The 26,817-nt window shown below is 40.6% G+C and overlaps 1 protein-coding gene across 1 annotated transcript in view; it reads left to right on the forward strand.

Annotated features, from left to right (window-relative positions):
• The first annotated feature begins 24,250 nt into the window (after nt 1-24,250).
• The window catches only part of SLC1A3 (solute carrier family 1 member 3), a 79,026-nt gene continuing 76,459 nt past the window's right edge, over nt 24,251-26,817 (forward strand). The window contains exons 1-2 of the mRNA XM_041747990.1: nt 24,251-24,397; nt 26,063-26,335. Of these exons, the coding sequence (XP_041603924.1) occupies nt 26,155-26,335 (181 nt within the window). The 5' untranslated portion in view covers nt 24,251-24,397; nt 26,063-26,154. The remainder of the gene's footprint in view (nt 24,398-26,062; nt 26,336-26,817) is intronic.

Here is a 26,817-nt window from a genome sequence, read left to right on the forward strand (position 1 = left end):
CTGAACATAATATCCTCTAGTTCCATCTACATCGATGCAAATGGCAACATTTCATTCTTTTTGGTGGCTGAGTAATATTCATATGATGTATGTATATATATATACATATATACATACATCATATGAATATATAGCTTAAGGCTATATCATCACATCCAAGATTCCTAGCCCCTGGTGTATGCATACCTCCCAGTTATTCAGACACTCATACTGTGAACTCCTAGTTATTCAAATACTAATTTCAGACGTATAGCTTAAGGCTTTCTTTCTTTCTTTCTTTCTTTCTTTATTTATTTATTTATTTATTTATACACACACCACATCTTTATTCCATTCATCTGCTGATGGACATCTGGGCCCTTTCCACATTTTGGCTATTGTGGACATTGCTGCTACTAACTTTAGGGTGCAATGCCCATTTGGATCACTATTTTTGTACCCTTTGGATAAATACTAGTGCAATTGCTGGGTTGTAGAGCAAAGCTCTCACCTTATGGGATCCCTGGATGGCTCAGTGGTTTAGCACCTGCCTTCGGGCTAGGGCGTGGTCCTGGAGTCCTAGGATCGAGTCCCACATCAGGGTCCTGCATGGAGCCTACTTCTCCCTCTGCCTGTGTCTCTGCCTCTCTCTCTCTCTCTCTCTCTCTCTCTCTCATGAATAAATAAATAAAATTAAAAAAAAAAAAAAACTCTCACCTTATAGCTAAGGAGAATTCAGATCTCCAGCTTCCTTTCTTGCAATGGCACTTTTACCATGATCCTCTATTTACATGACCAATGCTGTTTGCCTTGTCAGTCCTCATACTATGCAAACATTTCCATTCAATTTTTCCAGCTTCATCTTTTTATACTCATTGCTGCCGCTAATTGCTTAAGAAACTCATTAAGAACATCAAGGGTCTCTAGTGACATTTTCTGCAACAAACCTCGGCCAGGCTCTCAGCACTGCTCCTCACTGCTTTGTCCATCTGTATTTGCTTAGTAGAATTCATAACTTCAATCTCAGATGCTTGCCTTTTACTTTTCCTGTGTCTTCATTTGTTCTCTTGCCTCCTGTGGTAGACATTTGTAGAGTTTTTATTTCCAATATTGGAACTGTCTGTACAGCTTCCTGTTTGGGGAATTTCCCATTGTGGTAGCAGACTTCTAAAATAGCCTCCAAGATTCCTAGCCCTTGGTGTACACATACCTTCCAGTTATTCATATATGCATACTGGGAACTCCTAGTTATTCAAATACTAATTTCAGACGTAATTAAGTCCCCAGATCAGTTGACTTTAAAATAGGGAGATTATCCAGGTAAGCCTGACCTAATTACACTAGCTCTCTAAAACTGGGTCTAGAGATCAGAGACAGACTATCAGAGAGATTTGAAGCATAAGAGAAGGATTCAATGAGAGAGAAATTCTCTGCTGGGGCTTTGATGATGGAGGGGATCACATTGGCAAGAAATGCAGATAGATGGTTTCTTATCCCTGAGAGTGACCCTCAGCTGACAGCCAGGAAAGAGGGACCTCAGTATTATAACCACAAAGAACTGGATTTTTCTTCAAACACATGAGTTTGGCAGACGGCCTTAAGCTCTAGATGAGAATGAAACCTGACCAACACCTTGATTTGAGCTTCAGGAGACCCTAAGCAGAGAACCCAAAGCTTCTTGCTTACAGAACTATGAGCTAATAAATGAGCGTCATTTTAAGCCACTAAATTCATGGTAATTTGTTATGCATTAGGGGGAAAAAATGGCTATACCCATCTTTTATGTTTCAGTAAAAGAAATCAGTCCCTTGTAGGATGTGAGATTTGACTCAGGTGTTGCCTCTGTTAAAAACAAAACAACAGGCCCAAAGTAGAATACCTTGCGCTAAGCCCCACGTTGGCAAACTCTCCCAGATTCGCCGTCTAACTCAGGACTCACCTGGTAGCACAAGTTGGGTCAGCTGGGTCATCGCCCGAAAGACCCTGCTGCTCCCTAAAGGAAAGTAATAACTTTGCAATAACCAACCTGCTTTTTTTGCCTCCTGTAACTCCTTGTTCCTGCTCCCTCCCACCTGTAAACAGCTCATTCTGTACTGCTCCCTGCCACTCCTTTCTGTCAACTGGACTGAATATTGCCCAATTTAAATCAGGTTTTTTGTTCAAACTCTTAAAATGTTTCATATGCCTCGGTTTATCTTTTAACAGTTTTAGTATCAGGAGAGGGAACCGAGGAGACCCCAAGGATCCCCCCAGGAGCAACAGAGCAACCAAACATAGGTACCTGTGCTGCCCCTTGAGCTGGCTGCTTCCTCGCTGCATCTGGAGGTGGGCTGGCTGGGAAACCGGCCAGGGTCAGACTGAGTCTTCTTTGAAACTGGTCCTGGTCGAGCTGGGTCCAACTTAAGAACCAAACTGGGTTTGAGATGAGAATGGCTCTGACTTAGAAACCAGACTGGAGAGGCTTATGCTAAGCCCTATGGCACCAAACTGAGAATTATAGTTTGTGGCCTCTGAGAAGGAGAATCTTAGTCAGGAATCACCTGATCAGCATGAGCCAAGGAAAGTAGCTTTGCAATAACCAACCTGCTTTTTTTTTGCCTCATATAACTTCTTTGTTCTGCTCCCTTCTACCTATAGAAGTCTCTCGTTTTGTGCAGCTCCTTGGAGCTCCTTTCTGTCTTGATCGATTGGATGCTACCCATTCAAGCAGATTTTTGTTCATATAAACTCTTAAAATTTTTAATATGCCTCAGTTTATCTTTTAACACCTTTCAGATCCACTTGGGCCATACTCAAGAGCCAACGACCCTATAGGCGCAATGTTCTCGCCCCGCCCGTGGTGTTAGTGGCAGCTATTGAAAACCGAGTCTGGCACGTAGACATGGTGGCCACACAGGTGGCCCACTAATAATCAACAAGAAGAGCCAACATTCCCTAGTCTTTATCGCGAATAATCTGTGGCACTGAAACACATTGATTTTGTTCTTCATTCACTTGTTCAACGAACTTTCATTGACCACACCATATACTACTTTTTCCTAAGTATTGGTAATATAGTGGTTTTATTTATTTTAAAAAAGCAATTATTTATTTATTCATGAAAGACAGAGAGGGGCAGAGACATAGGAAGAGGGAGAAGCAGGCTCCCTGCAGGGAGCCCAATCCAGGACTTGATCCCAGGACCCTGGGATCACACCTTGAGCCGAAGGCAGACGCTCAACCACTGAGCCATCCAGGTGTCCCAATATAGTGGTTTTTAAAACTAGCAGGGTTAGGGCCCTGTCCTCACAGAGCACGGTAGCTTGAAACATGTCCACACATTTTTCCCATTCCCCTCATCAAGCCCTGGAATATGACTGGCCCTAGTAACTCACTTCTAATGAACTGAATGCAGTAGAAATGCCCGAGTGATGCAGTGATAAACAGCAACACAGCTTCTCCATGGCTCTCTCTGGGATGTGTGTTTGGACTCCGATCCCCGTGCTGTGAGGAAACCCAGGCCACACAGAGAGGTCACATAGAGATGTCCTGGCCGACAGGCCCAGCTGACGGCTCAGCTGATAGCCACTATCAACTACCAGACATCAGAGTTTTTGAGATAATTCCAGCCTCTGTCCTTGTCTGGCTATAACTGAATGAGAGACTCAGGGATAATCACCTAGCCAAGTCTAGTCGACCCTCAGAACCATGAAAGATAATAATAATAATAAATGACCTTTTTCGCCTACTTCATTCCACAAAGTTTGAAATGGTTTGTTTTGCAGCTATAGATGAGTTTACAGACTAGTGAAGGAATGAGTAAACAAACAATTATCAAAAATAAATAAATTTCATTATAAGGGTGCCATGAAACTCTTTTACTTGCCCACAAAATCTTACCCTACCCTAGCTCTTCTCTCCCCTCTCCCTGGCTTCCCTGTCCTTATTAATGGCATCACTGATGAAAACCAAGGCTGAAAATCTGGGGTCAGTCTTTTTTTTTTAAGATTTTATTTATTTATTCATGAAGAACACAGAGAGAGGGGCAGAGACACGGGCAGAGGGAGAAGCAGACTCCTCATGGGAGCCCGATGTGGGACTCGATCCCAGAACTGCGGGATCACGCCCTGAGCCAAAGGCAGATGCTCAACCGCTGAGCCACCCAGGTGTCTCTGGGGTCGGTCTTGACCCATTTTCCTCACACCTGTACTCCATCGGTTCTCATATCCTGTTGATCCTAGTTCCAAAAATGCCTCCCAACTGGCTCTTAGTAATCTCACCATCACCAGGGCCCAGGTCAGGCCCTCAAAATCTTATCTCTGGTTTGTTAAAATGACTTCTCCAATTGCTCATTCACATCCTACCTATTCACGGCTATTCCATATGTTCTTAAAGCCCATCCCCTATCTTTCCCTCCCCTACTAAAGAAATCTGTATATCTCTTCACTGCCTGAAAAATAGAGTATAAATGTCTCAAGCCCTTCATGAGCTGCTGCCAACCTATGCTCTGGCTTGGCTCTCCACACAATTATTTTATTGCATGCTACGCTCCAGATAATCTAGGCTTCTCAATATATTCCAAACAAATCCCCTCTTTGATGTCTCTAAGCTCTCTATCTCTCCACTGGAATTTTTTTTCCCTTACCAATGTGTACAAGAGTCTACCTCCTAGGATCTTCCCAGACTCCTATAGCAGTGATTATCACTAGCCTTATGGCTAGCTAACAATGACAGCGGTGGCTGGGATGGTTTGCAGCCCACTATCTCACACAATAGCAATTATGAGTTGTAGCTGAACACATGGCTAACCAGACACTACAGTTCCCACCCTTCTGATGCAGCTTGACACAATGACATGACTAAGTTCTGGCAAATGGAACGTAACAAGAGATAGTATGTGCCACTTCTGGGTTGTACCATTAAAAGGAATAAGTACACTCTCCCTGGCCCTCTCCTTTTCTTGTTGGCAGGGATGTGGTAATAGCTGAGCCACCATCTAGGCCTTAGATATGAAGCTACTTGTTAAAATTGACAGAGATGCCCTTACAGCCCCAGACCTCCTGGACCTAGACAGAGAAATAAACCTCTATTATACTATGCTGCTGAATTTGAGGTCAGTTTTTTTTTCTACATCAGCTTAGTCTATGCCCTATCTAATATGATAGCTAATCTTTATATTGAAATTTTATTGTGGGACAGGCACTGTGCATTACATCATTTAATTTTCACAATGATAATATATGGAAAATAATATTAGACATATGGACACTGAAACTCAGAAAAGGTTTGCCAGTTGCCCAAGGCCGCACAGCAAGTAGGCAATGGAGTTAGAGCTCAAGCCTAGAGCAGTTGACTTCAGAAACTATACTTTTAATCACTATTTATCCCTTTACTCTGATCCACAGGCTTAACAGCACAGACAAACCTTGCTGAGGTTTGCCAAGTGTCCCCATAAACATTCAGAAACATGCTTTTTTTGTGTGTAGTAGATACTCAGTAATTGTTTTCTGGGTAATTGATTGATTTTAGGAAAACAGGCTTTTTGAAAGTTCCTAACTACAATAATAGGATTCAGTTAACTGTTTCTGGTTACCTGGAAACCCAGCATCCCTATTTAAATAGAACACTCTTCCTCCCTGAAGAATACCATATATCGCATCACTTTGGCTGCATGTCTTAACCCATCCTACACAATCAGGGGAGCGCCCATATGAGTATAGCAGGCAGTTGGGGAAAGCATTCAGCTTGTTGCAGTTATCTGTATTTATTTACACAGCTGTTCTCCCCTTCGTTCAAGCAGAAGACTCTGGCCCAGAAATCAGAGATGGAAATAAAATTAGGGGGCTTTTTGAAGACTGCTGTGCAGTATCCTGCATCCTTGGGCTCTCAGCAGGGATGTGGGGTCCAGGGACTTTCAAAGTCTTCCTTTGTGCTGGGTTAAGGGTACTAGTACAAAGTGAATAGTGCTGGGAGCTTCGGGCTGTGGGAGAGGTTATTATAAAGTGCTGACATCCTGCTGTGAAGCCTGAATGTGTTCCCTTCTTCAGGGCTGTTATCTGGAGCCCTTGGGTAGAAAAGGGATAGAACAGAACGCCTTAACTGTCCTACGGTTGCCTCCAGCCCTCCCCTGGGAAGACTTTGAGCAATAAACACAAATCAAGAGGAAACTAAAGAATAATTTTTTAAAGGATCTTCAAACAGCCAGTCTTTATTTTTTCAAGTGGGGGGTACTAAAAGATGAAATTAGAGCCAACTTTCTTTCTAATTAAGTTTCATGGACCTCCCAAAATACAACACAGATGCTGTGATGAACGTTAACAAGCTCTTAAGTGGAGTGTGTTTGAACTTGGTAGCACAAAGATAATGATTTTTTAAACTAAGAATAAAAGAAAGAAAGAAGAAAGAAAGAAAGAAAGAAAGAAAGAAAGAAAGAAAGAAAGAAAGGAGGAAAGAAAGGAGGAAAGAAAGAAAGAGAAAACCATACACACACACACACACACACACACACACATACACAAACGGTCTGACCATAAAAGCCTGTTATAATCATGACTTGCATTAGTTCTTTAGGAGGTTATGCAACAAAGTTGAATTCCTTTTCATCAGCATATTCAAAAATAAATTCATTCCTCTCTTTTGATTCTGGTAATGACATACATTTAAGATTATTCTTCTCTTCCTAGGGTCACCTGCCCTATTAATACAATTATATAAAAGTAAGCATTATTTTGTTTCAGAGCATATGTTTGGGAATAAAGCCCCTGCCCTGGAATTCCACAGTCATGTGTCTCAAGTTGGAGCACAAGAGTTGAGGGCTAAGGGGAACCAGAGGAACATGTGCATTAGGAGGGGTTCAGTGATCCTTGAAGAGACACGTTCCTCCAAAAGGCAGATCAGTGTTAGTGCAGCCAGATCTCTTGGGTAGTAGAACAGGTGTAGGGTTGATAATTAGCCTTGTTTAATTCTAGCTACAAGTTCAGCAAATCCGAAAAGGTGCCGGGTCTTTCTCTTCCAGTTTTAAGATCCAAAGCAATAATACTATAGACACCAGCAAGTCAAGGTCAAGAAAAACACCCCATATAGAGGAACTATGCATGCAGGTTGGCATCACTTTGGGGTTAATTAATTTGAGGTGAGAGAGTCAGAGCCAAACTGTGTAGCAGATGCCAAGAAAAGTAGATGATGCTGTCCTAAAACAAGGACCACTGGAGAAAGCTAAACTCAGTGCTGAAATTGCAACTGGAAGCAGTTGGAGTTTGAACCAAGGATTATTTGTCTGTGAGATTATATTAAAGATTATTTCTAAATCATTTTAATGAAGGAAAAAACCCAGATCAAGGGAGAAATTTATAACTTATCATGTTTATGTTGGAGTAAGAGGATATTCCAAAATAAATAATGTAGGGGATTTGTCAAAGTCAAGAAAGACTGCATATGGAATAAACTGAGGTAGAAGATGAAGGTGTCTCTGTATCACTTCTGGACATCTTTGTGTATTATGTCTCTCATCTTAAAAAGTGGAGCAATAACTAGCTCCTACCAGCATCAAATTATTAGAAGGGAAAGCTTCAGTTTCCTTTCCCATGGAGGGGTAACTTTCAAGGCCTCTTTCCTACTCCTACTGACTCCTGCTTTGTGTCGCCTGACAAATTTGGGAAAAATAAAATCAACCTTCTTGGTTCATACCTTTTTTGTTTTGTTTTGTTTTGTTTTGTTTTGTTTTGTTTTGTTTTGTTTTTTTGGAAGTGAGCAGACTACAAGGAGCATTGTTTCCAAAGTCCTGCCTGAACAGCTCCCACCTCAAGAGGTTACCTTTGATTCAAGGTATCTGCCTCACTTACAAGTTTCTTTAGAGGTATATTTAGCTACTCAACTCACCCTTGGTCTTTAACAAAGGTTATATTTTCATTTCCCATAAGCCTAACTCTTTATGTTTTCTCTCAACTTGTTCAGAATGTGGAAAAAGAAAATGCTATATATTAAGCTCGTGGGAAGTCCCAACAAATTATTAGATATTGGAATATATAAACTAATTTTAAAGTATACATAAAAATAAGCAAGAATAGTGGAGACAATTGTGAAAAACAAGAGTAGTAAAGAAAAAAAGGTTTTTATATTATAAAGCTACAGTAATTAAAACTGTGGTATTGATACACTGAAGATGAAGACAGATCAATGGATCAGAGTAGAAAGGCAGGAACTATATGTGGAAATTTAATAGTTATAAAGATGGCATTTTAAATCAATGGAGAAAAGAAAGGTTATTTAATAAGTTGTGTTGGGAAAGCCATATGGAAAAAAATTAGGCTAGATCTTTTATGGAAGATAATTTCATGTGATTAAATATTTAAATTCAAAGAATGAAGTAATAAAAATTCAAGAACAATTCATGGCAGTCTTTTATAATCCTGCAGTGAGGAAACATTTTCTAAGTGCTATAAAAACCTTCCCTAAACCACAAAAGGAAAGATTGATCATTTCAATTTTATAAAAATCAGAATTTATTTATAGCAAAACCAATAATAACCATAATCAAAAGACAAATGACAAACTGGTCAAAATATTAGAAATTTAAATCACAGAAGAAAAGCCAAAATTTCCTAATACATCTATTCTACAAATCAGCAAGAAAAGACTAACAATAGATAAAAAGGAAAAAAAAATAGGAAATGACTCTTAAATATATGGAAAGACGCCTAGTGTTGTCAATCAGAAGAAACACATAATTCTACAATGATTTGCCATTTTTTTGCCTATTAAAATTGGAAAAAATAAGAATCCACATAGAACAATGCATGGAGGACCAGCACTATCAATACAATATTGGTAGGAGTTATAAATTGATAATCCCCTATCAAGAATACTTTGATCATATCAATTACAAATGTATGTATTCCTCTACCAATAAATTCCTTTTCTAGAATTGTGTTCTTTCAATATTGTGCATGCGTAAAATGACATATACAAGGTATTCACTGCAGCACCATTTATAGCAGCAAAAGATTGAAAACCACCTAAATATTCACCATTAGGGAACTGATTATATAAATTATGATAGATTTCATTAGAATATAACCTCTATGAGGGAAAGAATTTGTTTTGTTCACTATTATATCAGAGCCTAGAAAAGTGCTTCATATATAGTGTTTTTAATAAATATTTGTTGAGTATATACATACAATAGGATTCTAAGAAGTGAAAGAGAATAAAGAAATTTTTAAATGTAGGTATGGGATGATGTCCAAAATATATTAGTAAGAGAAAAACAGGGGGACACCGGGGTGGTTAGGTGGTCAAGCGTCTGCCTTGGGCTCAGGGCATGATCCAGTGTCCTGGGATCAAGTCCCACATTGGACCCCCCACGGGCCTTCCTTCTGCCTGTGTTTCTGCCTCTCTCTGTGTGTCTCTCATAAATAAATAAATAAAATATTTTTTTAAAAATAGGAAGGTGCAAATGTGTATTATATGCCATTTTATGTGGATATAGTACATATATTTGCTTATATGTGCATAAATATTTCTATTTCTGAGTAGTCAATCTTTTCCTCATTTACCATATTTCCAGCAATTTTACTGAGGTATAATTGCTATATAATAATAAATATATGGGGCACCAGGCTGGCTCAGTCAGTATAGCATGCCACTCTTGATCGCAGGGTGGTGAATTCAAGCCCCACATTGGGGGCAGAATGAATCAAATTAAATTTTAAAATTAAATATATGTGTAAATAAACATCTCTATAAGTATACAAAAGAAACTAATGACACTGCCTCTAGAGAGGGAAATGAGCAATTAAGGCTGGGACTGGCTATGAGTAATGAAACTTTTTACAATAAAACATTTTATGTCTTTACATTTTCAACTGCGTAAATGTGCTGACTATTCAAAAGATAAATAAGTAAAATTGAAGATATTAAGAAATAAGAGTAGTTCACTATCTTGGTTGTGGTGATGGGTTTCCTGGATGTATACACACGTCAAAATGTATCCAATTACATATTTTTAATATGTAGAATCTATTACACAATAAATTCAGTTAAAACTCAACAAAGCTTCTAAAAAATGGTACATAAGGAAAAGATTGATTATTCAATGAATGGTTTTGGAATATTTGGTTACCATTGAAGGAGAATAAATTAAAAACTTAGATCCTTACATCTATTGACCTTAAAGATTTTTATCTTTAAGCCAGTTATTTTACCAGCAAAAATGGGTTTATTTGGGAATAGCAGAGGAATTGCAATCCAAGACACATAAACCATGGCAAACCAGAGGCAAGTCCAGAGGTAAAAGGAGAAGAAACTTACTTTAAAGAGAAAAGGAGAGGGGCTGCTTTGAATGGAAGTCTATTAAAGGAAAGCCAAAATCTAGGGTGGTCATGGTTTCCCATTGACTGAATTATGGTATTTTCTTATTGGCTGAGCTTATTGCTGAGCAAGGAGAAATTCCACCCCCACATCCCCCCACCCACCCACCCTCCGCCCCTGCCTGCTGGAGTAGGAAAGTTGTCCTCTTCCTATTGGGGTCTGCAATTGTAGCAGGGCATGAGAGCTCCCTCTTTGGGCCTCCCAATTCTGTTTTATTTATTTTTATTTTTTTTAAAGATTTTATTTATTTATTCATGAGAGACACAGAGAGAGAGGCAGAGACATAGGCAAAGGGAGAAGCAGGCTCCATGCAGAGCCTGATGTGGGACTCCATCTGGGACTCCAGGATCATGCCCTGGGCCGAAGGCAGATGCTCAACCACTGAGCCACCCAGGGATCCCCCAACTCTGTTTTACATAAGGTTTCCTTTATTCAGGTTCACACATCACAACAGACATAAAAATAAATCCCAATTGGTTAAAAGTGCTAGATAAAAAAAAAACAAAACAAAAAGAGAATTAAAATGTTGGAAGAGGATGTTGGAGAGTATAGTACTTTTATACCTTTGTAGTGGGGAAGGTCTTTCCAGGAAATACTCAAAACCTGGAAGCCACGGAGAAAAAAGCAATAATAGCAGACTTCACTACCTAAAAATGTAAAACCTCAGAGGAGAAAAGATACTGTGAACAAAGAGAATTTCATTGGCTAAATCCTCCAAGATATCCAGTAGAATATGATTACATTATCTTTAGGAGTTACGTGGTGCTAAGGAGTGAGAAGTATATGGAAAGAATGCTAAGACACAGATTCAGAGACACCAGAGTTTCTCTGCCTTTCGGCACCATATTCCCCTTTGGCGGTCTAATAAAGTCCCTCCTCAAAATAAAATAAAAATTATAAGTACATAAAATAAAATACAAAAGATTACAAAGGGTACCAATCATACTGAAATACAGTTTTACATGTTTGTGCTCATTTACCAACAATAAAAAAGATATAGTGTCAGATCTAAGAACTATGCAATTTTAAAGTAGTGAGGAAAAAAAAATAAAATAAAGTAGTGAGGAGCATAGATAACATTTTTAGATATCTGAAATAATTGTAGGGCAGTATAATAATATCTGTGATTATATCTGTGATTGAAAGTCAGGGTATGACTGATATGAGCGTGATTTGTTGCCTACATTCAAATGATTGAAGAAACTCCTGAATTTCAAGTTAAGGAATTAAATAATTAATAATAATTAAATAATTAAATAATTAATAATTTCAAGAATTAAAAGTTAATGCAAATAAAGTAATTTTTTTCCCCATCCAAGTTCACAGATCCCTAGGTTCTATCCACAGAAGACCCTTTGGAAGGCTCTTCAAACCCTAGGTTTGGAATTCCAGCAAAAGACCTTGACAGAAGCTCAAAAGATAAAGAAATGCAAAGTCCAATCAAGTGCTATAGCTCCCTGTGGTCACTTAAAGACTCCAGCCTGACAGGAATGTAAAGAAATTCAACACCTGGGAGCTGAGTTATGTGCCTACCCTACCCTCTACCCTTTAAATTCATGAAAGAGAGACTAAAGAGCACCTCAGCATGGCAGTCAGGGGGTGAGAACCCACACCGTGATGTCTGCAGCTTTGATATCACACCTTCCCAATATCTCTAGTCAATGTGCAATACTAATTAGTTGGAAATATATAGCTGCAAAGATAATTCCAAAATACTCCTTTGGAAAAGCAACCTTGAAATTATTTGGATGGTATAATTATTTCTAAAGTTAAGTATCTGTAATCCTGGGGAGATTTAGAATTATATACAGAGACAATAGAAATCAAATCTATGGGACTCTATACCTGTGTTAAGTTGTTTTTGTTGTTGTTTGGGTTTTTTTAGAGAGGGAGGGAGAGGGGCAGAGGAAGAGGGAGGGAGGATCCCAAGCAGACTCCACACCCAGTGAGTTGTTGGATGGGGGGGCTCTATCTCCCCACCCTGAGATCATGATCTGAGCTGAAATCAAGAGTCAGACACTTAACCAACTGAGCCACCCAGGTGCCCCCATATATTTGTGTTAAGTTATAAAAGAATTTGTGGGGCAGCTCGGGTGGCTCAGTGGTTTAGCACCTGCCTTCAGCCCAGGGTGTGATCCTGGAGTCCCAGGATGGAGTCCCACATCAGGCTCCCTGCATGGAGCCTGCTTCTCCCTCGGCCTGTATCTCTGCCTCTTTCTCTCTCTGTGTGTGTCTCTCATGAATAAATAAATAAAATATTTTTTAAAAATAAAAGAATTTGTGATTATGTGATATTTTAAGTACTTGTAATGTTTAAGATAATTTGGTATATTAGACAACACTTCCCCTTTTTCTTCCCTTGCTTCACTGTCTCTCTTCCAATTTCTCCCTATATTTTCCATTTCTAGACATTGGAGACCCCACAGGGCCAGTTCTTGATTATCTTTTCTCTAGCTACATTCACACCCTTGAATGTGAATGGCATTCATTCCTTCATTGTTGAAATGTACAATAGCTTTAAATCCAATCTAGATGTCGATAACGCTAAGTTTAATTTCAAACCAGACCTTTCCCCTGAATTCCTTCTTTTATATCTAACAGCCTATTCAACATCTCCATTTAATTATCTCAAGTTTTGATTTCTTGCCCTGACCACACCCCACACAAATCTATTCCGGATCTTCCCCCAATAAGTGAATTACAACTACAGTCTTCCAGTTTCTCAGGCCAAAAACTTTGGTGTCCTCTTTTTTGAGCCAATAAATGCTTATAAAAATTTAGTTAACAATGTGAGGTAGAATGATAGAGATTCCATTAGATATAATTCTAGCCTTTGTAATGGCGTTTGGAGTACTAGCACATATAACATTAAACAAAATAACCTCAACTATTCAATTCTTAGTTATTCCATTCCATTTCAGTTATGAATCTTCTCTGTCTTCATGCACTCTCACGCACTCCCTTGGCATGCTTATGCAGACTGCTGCGCTGAATTCCATGTGTGTGACAAGTTCCAACTGTGGAATTCCATCTTTCTCTTTCTCTTAGATGTCACTGCCACCTGGACTTCTCCACTTGGAGATCGGAGAGGATCCAGAACAGGACCCTTCATTCACTTACACCTAACCTGAGCCCTAGGCTCTACATCCCATTTCAGTTCAACTCTATTTACCTGCTTGCTCGAGCCTAAAATCTTAGTTCCATCCTTCACTACTCTCTTTCTTTCATACCCTTTGTCCAATTTGTCATTAAACCCAGACAGTTCTTCTTTCAAAATACGTCCCCTAATGGGACCACTTCTCATCACCTCTCCGATTAGTGACCTTAATCTAAGCCACCATCATCTCTCATTGGGCTATTCCAATAGCTTTCTAACTAGTCTCCATACTGCTAACCACTCTCCATGCAGCAGCCAGAGTCAGCCTTTTTAAAGACCATTCCACTCCTCTGCATGGAGCTAAGCCCTAGAGTGGCTTCCTGTCCCACTCAGTGAGGTCCAAAGCCCTTTCCAGAAGCAATGAGTATTTATTTATTTATACAGGGTCTGTCTCCTTCCAACCAGAATGTAAAATCCATGAGAGTCAAAACCTCCTCTCCTTTTTTCACAACCTTACAGTGCTGGGCACCAAGTAGGAACTCAACTGATGTTTGCATAAAGAGTGAACAAGCTGCTGAATGGGAAGGAAGGCTGAGAGTATAAGGCAGTGTAGAAAGGCAACCCTAACAACTTTATATATTTTGCTCTTTTGTGAAGAGAAGCTATTTTGAAGACCCAAGTCTTCAAACATCTTAAAGGAAAAACATTTACTTAAATGTGTCAGCAAGACCAAGCTCAATACAACACTGATGGGGCACTAGAATAAGAAAAATCCATAAGGCCCATGCTGATGGAGCTGAGGAATCTGAAAATGCTAAGTCAGCCTCAAGAGAAAGATCAGAAAGAAGCGTTCCTCTAGTCTACATTGCCTTTGTAATGAGAAATGAAAATCCCAGCTTTGGCCATAGCCTGTCCCTGTCCTTTTGAAGATGATCTGTGCCCTCGTCCACCCTCTCATTTGTTCTTTTCCTCTTTCTCACCCTAACCACACAAATCACATTATACAGTCATTGTGCATTTTTAAATCTCCAGGCAGCTCCCAGCAACTCAAGACAAGCCTGTAGGAAGGATCTTCTTCCATAAAGCCCAATATCTCAAAGACTGCAATCTCATTAAGAAGATCCAAGAAAACAGTTCTAAAAGGCCAGAAAGGAAGCAATGAATTCTGTGTGATTAAAAATTAGGAAAACCAGATATTCCTGGTGGATGAAAGGCATGCCACCAAGGTATTTCCAGGATTGTCAGTAAATGCCTCCTGGAAGAGGGCCAGTCCCAGGAGGAGTAGGATTTGCGAGTGCTGGGCTATAGTTATGAGTCTGTAGTAAAAAGTGCAAAAGGTAGTTAACCTGGGGTAAATTTACCCCTCACACACCTCCTGTCCCTAATCGCATCCCCTTACATTTTAACCATGAGGCTGGGATTGGACTGGGACCACATTTTAATCACTAAACTACTCCAGAACAATTGGCCTTATCTGGTGGCTTTAATGTCCTGGAAGATTTTGAAAACAGAACCAACAGCAAACATTCTGAGTCCTGGTATATTTAGTGGAGGAAGGACGCAAGTATAAGCAGCCCTAGAGGAAGGAGAAACTCTAGTCACTGTGTCAAGGGCGTGAGGAGTGAATTCTGTCTTATATATTACATTTGAAGAACAAAGCAGACATCAAAAAAGGGATTCCAACAGATTGCCTAATAAAATTATTCACTCTCTTCTGTCCAGTAAAAACTGTTCTTTTCTTTTCTGGCTGCCTCATAAATGTTACCAATGGTTATTCCTGAGTGAATATATTGTCACCAAGACACATCTTCCTGTAATGGAATAGAAGAAAACCAACATTTTGACCAGAGTGTGGTTTGGGCTGAGGGCAGGGTGTGAGAAGCATTCTGTTTCTGCTGATGGAGATCCCAGAATGTGGAAGACTGTTGGCCACCAGGGGTGGCCACTCCCAATGGTGTCTTTGTTACATATGGATATATTCCTTTGGCTCCTGAAGATTGAGTAGTTACTGGAAGGCCTTAGGGACTGATTTTGTTGGTGGTAGTGTTATTGCTTGTTATGCCAGATTCTAGACAAAAAGGCTTTAGCATTCTACACAGTGCTATAGTACAAAACTATCTCTGATTTTGAAATCACACCTAAAGACTTTTTTTTTTCAACCTAAGAAATGCTCTGACTGCATCGTCAAGAACGCAAGGTATGCAAGTCGTTTCTACTTTTATCCCACTTTCCTGCTTGTCCAAGGCATGGTGTACTCTATCTCTTTGGTCTTTTCTTTGCCCCTTGGCCATGTACGAAGAGCCAATCTGGAGTCTTTACTGATCCCCTCACACCACTCTGTGTCTTGGTTCCTGCCCATTCCTCCACTTGGAATGTCTCTCCCAAGCTGTTCCTAACTTCGGGGAAAACTCACTCATCTTCAGAGTTCCTTTTGAAATGCTTTCTTCCATGAAACTCTTTTTCCCCCACAACTAGAATCAATCTCTCTTCTGTCTAAAGAAATTCATTTGTAATCTCCCATCGGGTTTTATTTTGTCCATGTATTTCATTGTGCATTTGCTTACCCCTACTGTATTGTAACATCCTTGAGGACTGCAACCATTTTGCCCCTCTCTGTGTGTTCTATCTTCCCCCCAGTGCCTTTAAACATGGTGGGAATTTGTAGAATTCTGAGAGCAGTATTTTCATTGGGAGCATTAGTTCCAGCAAAGAGGAATTGTATGGCCTTCAAGTGCCTGAGATTTGAATGCAAGTGGCCTGGGGTGGAATCTCAGTCCAACCACTTAACCAGTTTATGACCTTGGCTGGTAGCTAATTCTCTCTGAACCTCAATTCCTTCATTGGTAAAGTGGAAATAATAAAACTTAGTGATAATGGGGTTGTTGTGACAAGTAAATGAGGCAAATATAAAGCACTTGGCACAGTGCCTGGCACATAGAAAAGACTCAACTAATGGTAGCTATTTTTATTAGTAATAGTATTACCACTAGCAGAGCCCAAATAGTCTCACCTTATATTTAAATAAATTGGGAGAAAATGGGCTAGAGAGGGGAGATTTTGCTAGCTCTGCCAATTCCAAGGACTCCTCTATAAAGAGCAAGGACTCCTCTATAAAGAATAATCATTTTATAACAGGGCTGCCCAGAAGAAGTAGAATGTGAGTCACACGTATGTAATTTAAAATCTTTCTGCTAATCACATTAAAAGAAACAAAAAGAACAGATAAATTGATTTTAATATGTTTTATTTAACCCAATACCTAAAATATTATCATTACAATGTGCAATCAGTATAAATAATTATTAATGAGATAGTGTACCATTTTTTGGATCGAGTTTTCAAAAACTCAGTGTCTACTTTATCCTTATATCATATCTCAGTTTGCTCCAGCTGCATTTGAGTGCTCAATAGCTATGTGTCACCGGTGGCTACTGTATTGGAAAACAGAGATTTATAATACTGAATTTTAAGACATTGGCCTCACAAATGAATCAAATCACACAAGACTCTCACTGAATGTAATTGGGATTATGGACCACCATGTTTCTCTGAAAATGATTAGAACTGAGAGTAAACACTGGGTTTTGGTCTTAACTCTGACATTCACTTGGTCGATTTGGGTCAAACCATTCATTTTGCTGTGCTTCATTTCTCACATCTGTCCTGGGCCTTAGCTAGATCACAAAGCCATAAAAAATTTGACCAATCCCTCAGTCCAGTCTATCTCATCACCACCCAACCCCCTAGGCCTAATCCTGAAACCTGAAACACATATGCCCACACAGCTTACCTATGGTGGAATTTACTGGAATGAGTCAGCAGCCTCTATAAGATTTATTAGTTGAGGAATCACTAAGACTTGTGCTCTTAGAGTTTACTTTATGTGTTTTGCCATTTCCTCAGAGGTTATTCCAGCTTCTGAGAGCATTATTTGTAGAATTTGAGTACTTTGAATTACCTGATTCAGTCATTTCCACATCTGGCCCTGGAGACCCACTCAGTCCAGATGCTGGCAGTGAAGACAAGACAATGGGGAGGCAGGAAGCCAGAGGAAGTGGCTCTGGGCTCCCTATCCCCACATTAGGCTAATCCTTGATGTGCCACATTGTTGTTGGTTTCGTCATGGAGATTTTATTTGAACAAAGGATTAAAAAAAAAGTTTGAAACCCAGTCTTTGTCCCATCTTTCATTTGGAGGGGAGGGCAACAATACCGTCAAGGCTCATACAACCCAACCCCAGTTTTAGTGCATTTTTCTTCACTGCCATATTATTTCCCTTCATTTCACCTACTGATATTAGGAAGTGTTTTGTTTTGTTTTGTTTTAAGAACTGACTGGACTTCTGCAGTTCTAATAGAAACACCTTTTCACAACTGAGACCTGTTGACAGGAACAAACTGGTCACGCTGAGTTCATTTCACTTCAGCATGTGTGATCTAGTGTGAGGAAGCAGCTGGGTGAGGAAGGAGGCTTGCCTTTGCTTCTTCTGTGACCCATAGGTGAACTGCCTCATCAGGCGACAGCAGTGCCCTTGCCCAGCCAAGGAAAATGGGATCCACGAGCATTCTGATGGCTTTCTTCCCTGGTCTTTCTACTCAGAATCAACCCATAGACACAGAATTAACAGAAGATAGATTTTGACTCAGGCGCACAGCACTAATCTTGAATGTATGTTTTAAAGCATAAAATAACTTTATTCTGACCTTACTCCAGACTGCTATAACAGCATCCAATGACCAAAAATGATTTCAGCAGCTAAGGTTGATTTGTGTTCAAGGCCCAGACAGTTTCCACCATTCACCCTGTTTTCTCAACTCAAAGCTGCATTTTCTCTTGCTTAAAAAATTTGCATATTTTCTCAGTGCCTGTTTCTGACTCACAATAAACAATGCCCAGACCTCCTGCCAAAAAAATGTCCAAATGCAAAATAGTTGCTATAATAGTCGTTTTTGTGATGGCAACTTTGAGCTGTGTGCTTTTAAATTATAATTACTTTTTTTCCTTACAAAAGATGTGTATCTCTCTTGATTGCTGTAATTATGATTCTATACCAGCAAACAGTTATAAAAGATTCATGTCATCGCTGTGCTTCATAAAACCCGTGCCCTTCAATGAGCTTCCTTTGGTGACTGTTTATGTGTTTGTGTTTAATTTGTGGCAGAGAAATCTAATGAGAAGCCATTAATCATTGGGTGCATGTAAAAATTTGTGTCTTTAATTAAATAGGCAGAAGTGGATAAGGCAAGCCCATTATTGGCATGGCAAGATTTAGAAACAGAGAATGTTAGTAGGGAGAACAACCTGAGAAAAATATCGTCCAACCTCATCCTATGGATGACATTCAAAATTGAGAGGGTGGAACATGTGGTTTAGGGACTGAAAACATGTGGGAGCAAGAATGGGGGCCCAAGTTCAAAACCTGGCCCTCACCCTAAGGAACAATGACAGAAGCCAACCCAACTTCATCATTCATCCTTGTTTTCAGGGATGATGGATGGAATCCATGAATTGGTGAGGTACCTGGGGCTTACCTAAGGAAGCGAAAAGGGGGACCCTAAAGTAGACCATGACATCTACCTCCCACCCATTCAATTAGAGCACCCCACTTAGATCTGCTTTACAGCATAATGATTGAAAAATAAATTCGTTGGCTTTTTTCCCCACTTGTTAAAGTTTGATGTTTACTAATGTCCTTTCTCCAAGTCTCAGGATTGGAGATGGATAGATGTAAGCTCTTATACGTGTGGCTGTGTTGTCCGTTTAGTCATGTAGCAATTCTTCATTGAGGACCTTCTGTGTTGGTCATTGAGTATGCAGTAGTTGTATACACAGGCTCTGCTCTCAAAGAGCCCATAGTCTAGAAAGGGAAAGTTGCAGAACAGAGTGGAATCACTCTAGAGAGTTAAGCCCAGGGAGCCCTGGGAGCAGATAGGAGAGGCAATCCACCTGTCAGGGATTGGAGGAAGATGAGGAGAAAGAGGAAGAGGCTGAGGAGGAGGAGGAGAAGTTTAGGATTGACTTCCAGAAGAAATAACAGATGGTAGACCTTCCTTTTAATGTTCTTTACTTTCTTCTCTGTGCATCTTTAATAAAAGCTACCAGGAACTCCTTTTGGAAAAAATGAGAAACAAAAGTTCTTTTCTTTCTTTTTTAAAAAGAAAATATTTTTAAAGTAGGCTCCACACCTAACCTGGGGGTCAAACTCATGATCCCAAGATCAAGAGTTGCATGCTCTACCAACTGAGCCAGCCAAGCACCCCAAGAAACTAAAGTTTTCAGAATTGTGAACCCTTGTCACTTGCTGACTGTAATATTGGGCAAACTGCTTAATCCCTATGAAACTCCATATCAACAGCTGGATATACAGAACTAGTGATAATAGAATGTACCTTAAAGCTTGGTCACAAAGATTAAATTAGATAATATGTGTGACAAATCCTTATAAAACTATAAAGCACTATATAAATGTTCACTGTTATTGTTGCTAGCACTTAGCTAAAGGCTCTAATTCCAACTAACTTACACGATTTTTCTAAACTAAACCAAGATTTTGGTCTTTCAGAGGTTTGGCAACTGGGAGCAACTGGGAAAAAAAGCCATTTCACAATATGCCACAATTAACAGCAATGGAAGTCGTGAAATCTTCACTAAAAAGTGGGTTGTCTTTAGTTTGAGAATGAAGAAAATGTGTCCTATTTCTTAAACCACCATTATATCCAGTCCTTAGCTACCTTGTGATTAAATGGTTGGTATCATTTCTCACTGTTTGGGGATCTATTTTAAAGGCTCCTCTTTTTCTTATTCCCCCTTAGGTTGGGATTCTCCAGGCCTCTGCTCAACCCACTTGCTAAGGTCAAAACCTTAGAGTATGTTTAAGGAAACTAAAACAAGTGGACAGGCCAGTGACATGGGTAGTACACACCTCATCTGATGCAGGTGGTCTCACTCGAGGCCAGCCTATCCCTTGAAGGTCTCACTCGAGGCCAGCCTATCCCTCAATATTGTGAGATGGTATTTTTCAACAGAAAATGTTCTTTTTAATATGAGTGTGAGCTATGCCAATTGCTAAATTCTCCTCTGTCCCCTCCACTTCCTAACTCAAGTCCTCTTCACTTAAAGGATTTGCATCAACCCAAAATTTAAAATCATTCCTGTGCTTAAATCCTGTGCCACTGTCCTGCTTGGGAGTAGAGTTCAGGTTCTTTAATTTGGTGTTTTGGATCCTCTGTATATACAAATGAGAAGCCAGGGGACACCTGAGTGGCTCAGTGGTTGAGGATCTGCTTTGGCTCAGGGCGTGATCCTGGGGGCCTGGGATCAAGTCCCACATCAGGCTCCCCGGAGGGAGCCTGCTTCTCCCTCTGCCCATGTCTCTGGCTCTCTCTGTGTGTCTCTTATGAATAAATAAATAAAATCTTAAATTAAAAAAAAAAAGAAAAGAAACAAAAAACAAGTCTGAAGCCAGGCACAGCTCCTTCAAGGAGCTCTCAGTCTCATAGAGAGACCTGGTAAACTGGCCCCAGTACAGAGTTCCCATAACTCTCTGTAGGGTTCTCCCCTTACCCACTGCATAATAATTACAAAGGTGTGTTTGTGAGCTCCTTGAGGAAAGGGACTGGCGTTTGGAGCACAATGCTTGCTCAAGGTTTGTTGAATGAATGCACGAATGAATGAATGAGTGAATATGATAAAAATTCATTATAATCTACCCCTAGAGCTGGGTTTTTCAGGCTTCATCTGGGTTTAAAATAAACCCAGTCGGTTAAAAAAATCCAACCAACCAGAATTCACTACAGATTTTTGCTGTTATTGTTCTGTTTTTACATTCAAGCTTGAGAAAAAAAATTCAAGACAAAATGAAAGACCAACCACCATAAGTTTTACTTCTATTCTTACTGCATCTCTAGCATTTCCACCCAGGTTAAATCAGTTCCTGTTCATGTCCTCACATTCTATAATTTCCAAATTATAAAAGAGTTGACACTCCACATGATGATCCTAAAATGTGAGCTATTTGAATAAAGAATAACAAAATCTCTCATGAAACATGAAACTAAAAATGAAAAAAAAAAAAAGAAACTAAAAATGAAAGTAGAAGACATTTGGTAAAGGTTAAGATATTTTCTAATCCATTTTCTTCTTCTAATTCCAGATGCCCTTATCTTGAATGCTGAAATTTAACTGTTCCGTATTATGTTCTAGCACTTACTCGTTAATCACAATCCTTCATACTTCGGACTAATGAATGGCAACAGTCCATTTAAGAATAGGTTAGATTTGGTAGTTGTTACAGTGACATTTTTTTCTCAAAAAATACAAAAGGATGTATGTACGGCATTCTTTATAATAATATGTTCATAGAGGATTCTTGGAAGATTTTTCAAAAGGAGAAGCATTTGCCCCACGTGGTTTTTGGTTTTGTTTTTGTTTTTGTTTTTTCACTCTGGCATACCAGAATTAATATGATTCCCTGGCTCTGTGTCTCCTCCCCAGAGTAGCTTTAAATGCAATCCGGCCTCTAGAGGCCTGTTCATAACGTCTTGATCTTTCACTTATTTTGTATTTCTATGAAGGAAAAAATGTTTTAACGCTTAAGGGTCTTATTTATGAAGTAAGGGAAAAGGTAGAAATGTGTGTTGAGTAAACCTAGGTTGCCCCAAAGGGCATTATGTTATAGCTTTCCCAAAGAGAAAGTGGTCCTTAAAAAAAGGAATTCCCAATATTTCCTCCCAGACTAAAACCTTGTAATTCAGATGAACTCTGAACTGAGACTCTTTGCATCTCATTTTCTTATTAGGTTTTATTACAGCCAACAAAACTTTTAGTGGTGAATTAGTTCCCTTCTCAAGGGTACCCCAGACTCCCATAATGTCTGTGCAAACTAAAATAATGAAATGGTTTTTAACCAAGCCCTTGGGATTAGAAAAAGGAAAAAAGAAAGGCCAGGGCGGGGGGGGGGGGGGGGGGGCCTTCTCATCTCTATGCTAACCAACATGTGGTTTTCTAGTCCTTTCTCCTGCCTGTGAAAAAACAGAATTTAAAAAACGGAAATGCCACTTGGCTTGAAACTCCATTTAAAATCATTTAAAGATTTCTCTCTTAAGCTCTCATAAAATACAACTTACTTCCACAAGAAATATGGACAAATTAGTCTTAAGCCCATGGCTCAGATAGGATTTAGGGGAGTAAATAGATGCTTTCAAAGGTACTCATGGTGTTAAGAAATGACATCTGCTCCACACACCTAGGTCAGAAGCACCAACATAAAAACAAATAGTTTTAACACAGAAGGGTGAAAAGCATTCTGTTTCATACTTTTACATTACGCCAATTCATTTATAAGGGCTACTTAATGTCTACTACGTATCAGGCATAGGACTGGCTCTTGCCCTCAAAGAACTTATAATTCAGTCAAGAAGCCAAAACTTAACATGATTTTGAAAAGACAGGATTAGCAGAAGACAGAGTGTAATTAAGTGTGAAACGATGTGGCACAGATGCTAAGTGACCTAGCAGATCACAGAAAGAGAAAGATCGCTTAGGGCTGGGACTGTCAAGAGTAAATATTTTCAATAAACTCTTAAATACACCAAATTTTAAAGTTGCTATGATTTGTTAAACAAATGCTGCTCGTTTGTAATTTTAAATCATTTTCGTGATTCGCCATTCCTCTCCAACCAGTTGGGAAGGGCAGACACCAAACAGCTGAGGCTGGCAGGAGACCTACATCTTTAGACTCTCCCTGGGTTTGCTAATGAGGAAAGAAATATACTGTCTTGTTGGATGACAGAGAGAAGAGCTAAACAGATTTTGCATGGAGAATAGGAGACTTAATGAACAGGAAATACAGAATTCTGGCTGTAACTTTTGGTATGGGTTTTTGTTTCCATCAAACTTATCTCTTCATGCTAAGCAAGTTCTAAGTTTTGAAGCAGAGTCAGGCTTTTAAAAAAAAAAAACTTTTTTTCATTTTTAAAAATCTATGTTCACCATCTATTTTCCTTTATAAGAAAAGTGGACTAAAAAGAGCAGTGAGAATTTTCTAATTCCTAAAAACGATGATGTGGGGGCTGCGGGGGGGGTGGATATTTAGCATCCTTTAAAGCTGCAGCATCTCTCTGTACAGCAACTTCGCTTTTGAAATCGCAAACCTTCGACTGTGCACTTACCCTCTTGATCTTAAAATGCTTTTCTACTTTATAGCTCAGCCAAGATCCCGGTGTCTGTGTGTGTCTTACCTTTCTGGTCTTTACAGTGAAGGCGCTTTGAGCCCAGTGAGATTTGTTCTAAGAGTTTGAGCTGCTAACACAGAGGGCATGTCTCATCTTGTGTTTTGAGTAACTTTGGGCAAAGTTTGGGGAGTTGTAGTGAGCGTTCCTTTTTCTCCATACTTGTTGCGTTCTGAGTCTTCCGCACTCAAAAAAAAAAAAAAAAAAAAGGCACTGAACCACCCTCCCACATCCCCCCACCCCAACCCCCAATTCTAAAAAGCAGGATTCCCTCTAACAGCTGCACACCCAGCCCAAAGAGCACACTCTCGTGTTTCCCCGCAATGACGTGAGATCATTAAATCCAGTCTTGGAAGGGTCTCCTCTGAGACGTCCTCATCAAGACTCCCAGCTGTCCGGGGGTGCGCGCTTAGTATTTTGCCACTTCTGCCTTCCTGATGGAAGCGGACCGACAGAGCGTGGAGGCGGTCGCAAAGCCTGCAAGCACGCTCCTGGCCAGCCGAGGCTGATCAATATTCCAGAAGCCTCGGGTTCGCCCCCCCCCCTCCCTCCCTCCCCGCGGGGGTTTCGCGTCTCCCCACGCCCCCTTTCCCGGGCGCAGGCTCCGCCCCTTTTCTTAAGTCGCGCGGGCGGCAGGTCGCGGGTGCAGAGCGCTTGCACGGCCCGCTGGCGGCGGGGCCCGGCGTCCCTGCAGCGCGGCGTCCGCAGCACCGCCGGGGCCGAGCACCGGGCACAGTCGGGGAAGGTGAGTCTGACGCCCTGCATGCCCGCGGGGCTGCCCTGCCCGCTGCGCCTCTCCGCCAAGGGGGGGGGGGGGGGCGGGAGCGAAGGGCTGTAGCCGCGTGGCTGAAGTCCCGGCTGGGGACCCGAGGCGGCGAGCGCGTGGGGTCTGTGCCGCGTCCGCTCTGCACTCGGGGCGGAGTCGTTCAGGCTGGACGCGGGGTAGGTGGTGTGGTTCCGGAGCCCGCAAAGAACCCAGGCTGAGCGGTTTTAAAAAGTGACTGGAAAGGGACCCAGAGGTCAGTGAAGAAGAAAACAGAAAAAGAAAGGGAAAAAAAAAAAAAAAAAATCTGGTCTCTCGTGTCACTCCTCCTTCACCCCCCTCCCCCCCCCCCACTCCAAGCTTCTAATCTGCGGGGAAGTCTTAAGCAAGCTGTGGGTCGTGTGGTCGCTGACACCCTCCCCCCACCCCCACCCCACAACCTGCAAGTTTATTGGAGTCGAAACTGCTAAGATGAGTGTTGTTTTCCACACTTGGACTTGTCTTCTGCTTCGCAGTTGCCTCCCCCGCAGACGCACACGCTGGCTGCTTGCGTTGCCATCTGCACGCGTCCACAGGCACCGCGGACTTTTACGTGGATTGATCACGGGAAAGATTATGGATCGCGGATCTTATTAAAACGGGAGGAATCCTTTGGCTTTTTTCAGAACAACTCCTCTCCCCCAAGGAGAGAGAGACGTATTAGAGTGACCTAGGAGGACTTTAAAGAAACTAGAGACCCCCACACTGTAATGTTTGGAATGAAAATTGGGTTCATCTCATCGGTTGTAGAGCAACATCCTAAATTTCGCAAAATCCTAAACTTTGAAATAGCCAGAAAGTCGCTGATGGTCTCTTCAGAAGGCTCTGATGTGGTTGCCACAAAGACGAATACTTACTTTCTACTTGTAGTAAAAATGGGGATGAATTACAATCCCGATAATGTATAGATGGGCTCGGGGAACTTTGCTTATTTCAGGGAAAACCATTTACAAGGGACCCTGCAAGGTAATCAAATATATTTCCGAAGCCCTGTGCATATTTTCTTCTCATTGCATTCTTTTCGCGACTATACTTAATAACTGATATTACCATGTCTTATCCTTAATGAGGAAAATCATTACTATATATAACAGAAAGCTCTGACAGTGAAATATCAATATCTTAATTCATTTTATTGACCTGGTTATGCCTTCACCATGTACACGACACAAGCCATCAAGTAATTATTGAGCGCTTCCTGTGCATTCAATTCAATTAGACATTTATTGAGAGTGAACATTGTGCAAAAAGCACTTGGCTAGATTCGGGGGAAACGAAGGGGTGGGAGCTGCTCAGTCACGCTGGGCTCTGATGAACCCTTTTATAGGCTCCTTGGAATGGGAAAGGCAAATTTTTTTAAATAGAACACACGTTTCTGCTCGTAGATTCTTTTTTTAACTGCTCATATATTCTGAATTTATGCACGTTTCTCACACATGGTCCAGTAAAATGTGCACATCCCAGCCTTGAAACCTGGCATTGCGGGCTCTCTAGCCCTTGAGTCCTACTCAGGTTATGCAGTGTGCCAACAGCTCGCCCTGCTGTGGGGCAGCACAGACTTCTCACCCCTGCAGGCTGTAACTCTTGTCTCTTCTCTCTCTGTCCTAGTTGTGTTCTCTAACACCAAAGACATCTGGCTTTCCGGGGGTGATTCCGAGACATTGAAGTGCAAAGAAGAGACTCTCCTAGAGAAATAAAATATGACTAAAAGTAATGAAGAAGAGCCCAGGACGGGGGGCAGGATGGAGAGGTTCCAGCGAGGAGTTCGTAAGCGCACACTCTTGGCCAAGAGGAAGGTGCAGAACATCACAAAGGAGGATGTTAAAAGTTACCTATTTCGGAATGCTTTTGTGCTGCTCACTGTCACTGCAGTCATTGTGGGTAAGTCACTTGATAACAACCAAAAAAAAAAAAAAAAAGAGTCTTGTTTTCTCTGGGGCATCTGACTGCCTAGGCATATTATCAGATGGACTGATTGTAGTATTCAAAATAACAGTCCCAGCTTTCATCTGAAGTGGAAGATTCTTTCCTCCCATTAAATGACAGTCTGTTGGCATGTTTGAAGCAATATATACGGTAAACACATGGGAATCTGAAAGAAGCATCATTAGGCATTATGCAAATCAATTGATTGTGTGGAGGAGGGAAGCAAATCAAATGTTATCTTGTCTGGAGTAAGGATAAAAGAGTGATAATTTAATCATTAGGCCTGAGCAGTTAAATAACAGTAAAAACAAGCAGGCATGCTAGATTTGGCCCAGATGTAATCATTATGCGATGTCACTTTCACTTAAAACTAATTTATACAATTAGTACACCCAAAATGAAGTACAGGTTCCTAATAGTAATTATATTCTAACTGG

The sequence above is a fragment of the Vulpes lagopus genome, chromosome 3 (genome assembly GCF_018345385.1).
Source record: "Vulpes lagopus strain Blue_001 chromosome 3, ASM1834538v1, whole genome shotgun sequence".
NCBI lineage: Eukaryota > Metazoa > Chordata > Mammalia > Carnivora > Canidae > Vulpes > Vulpes lagopus.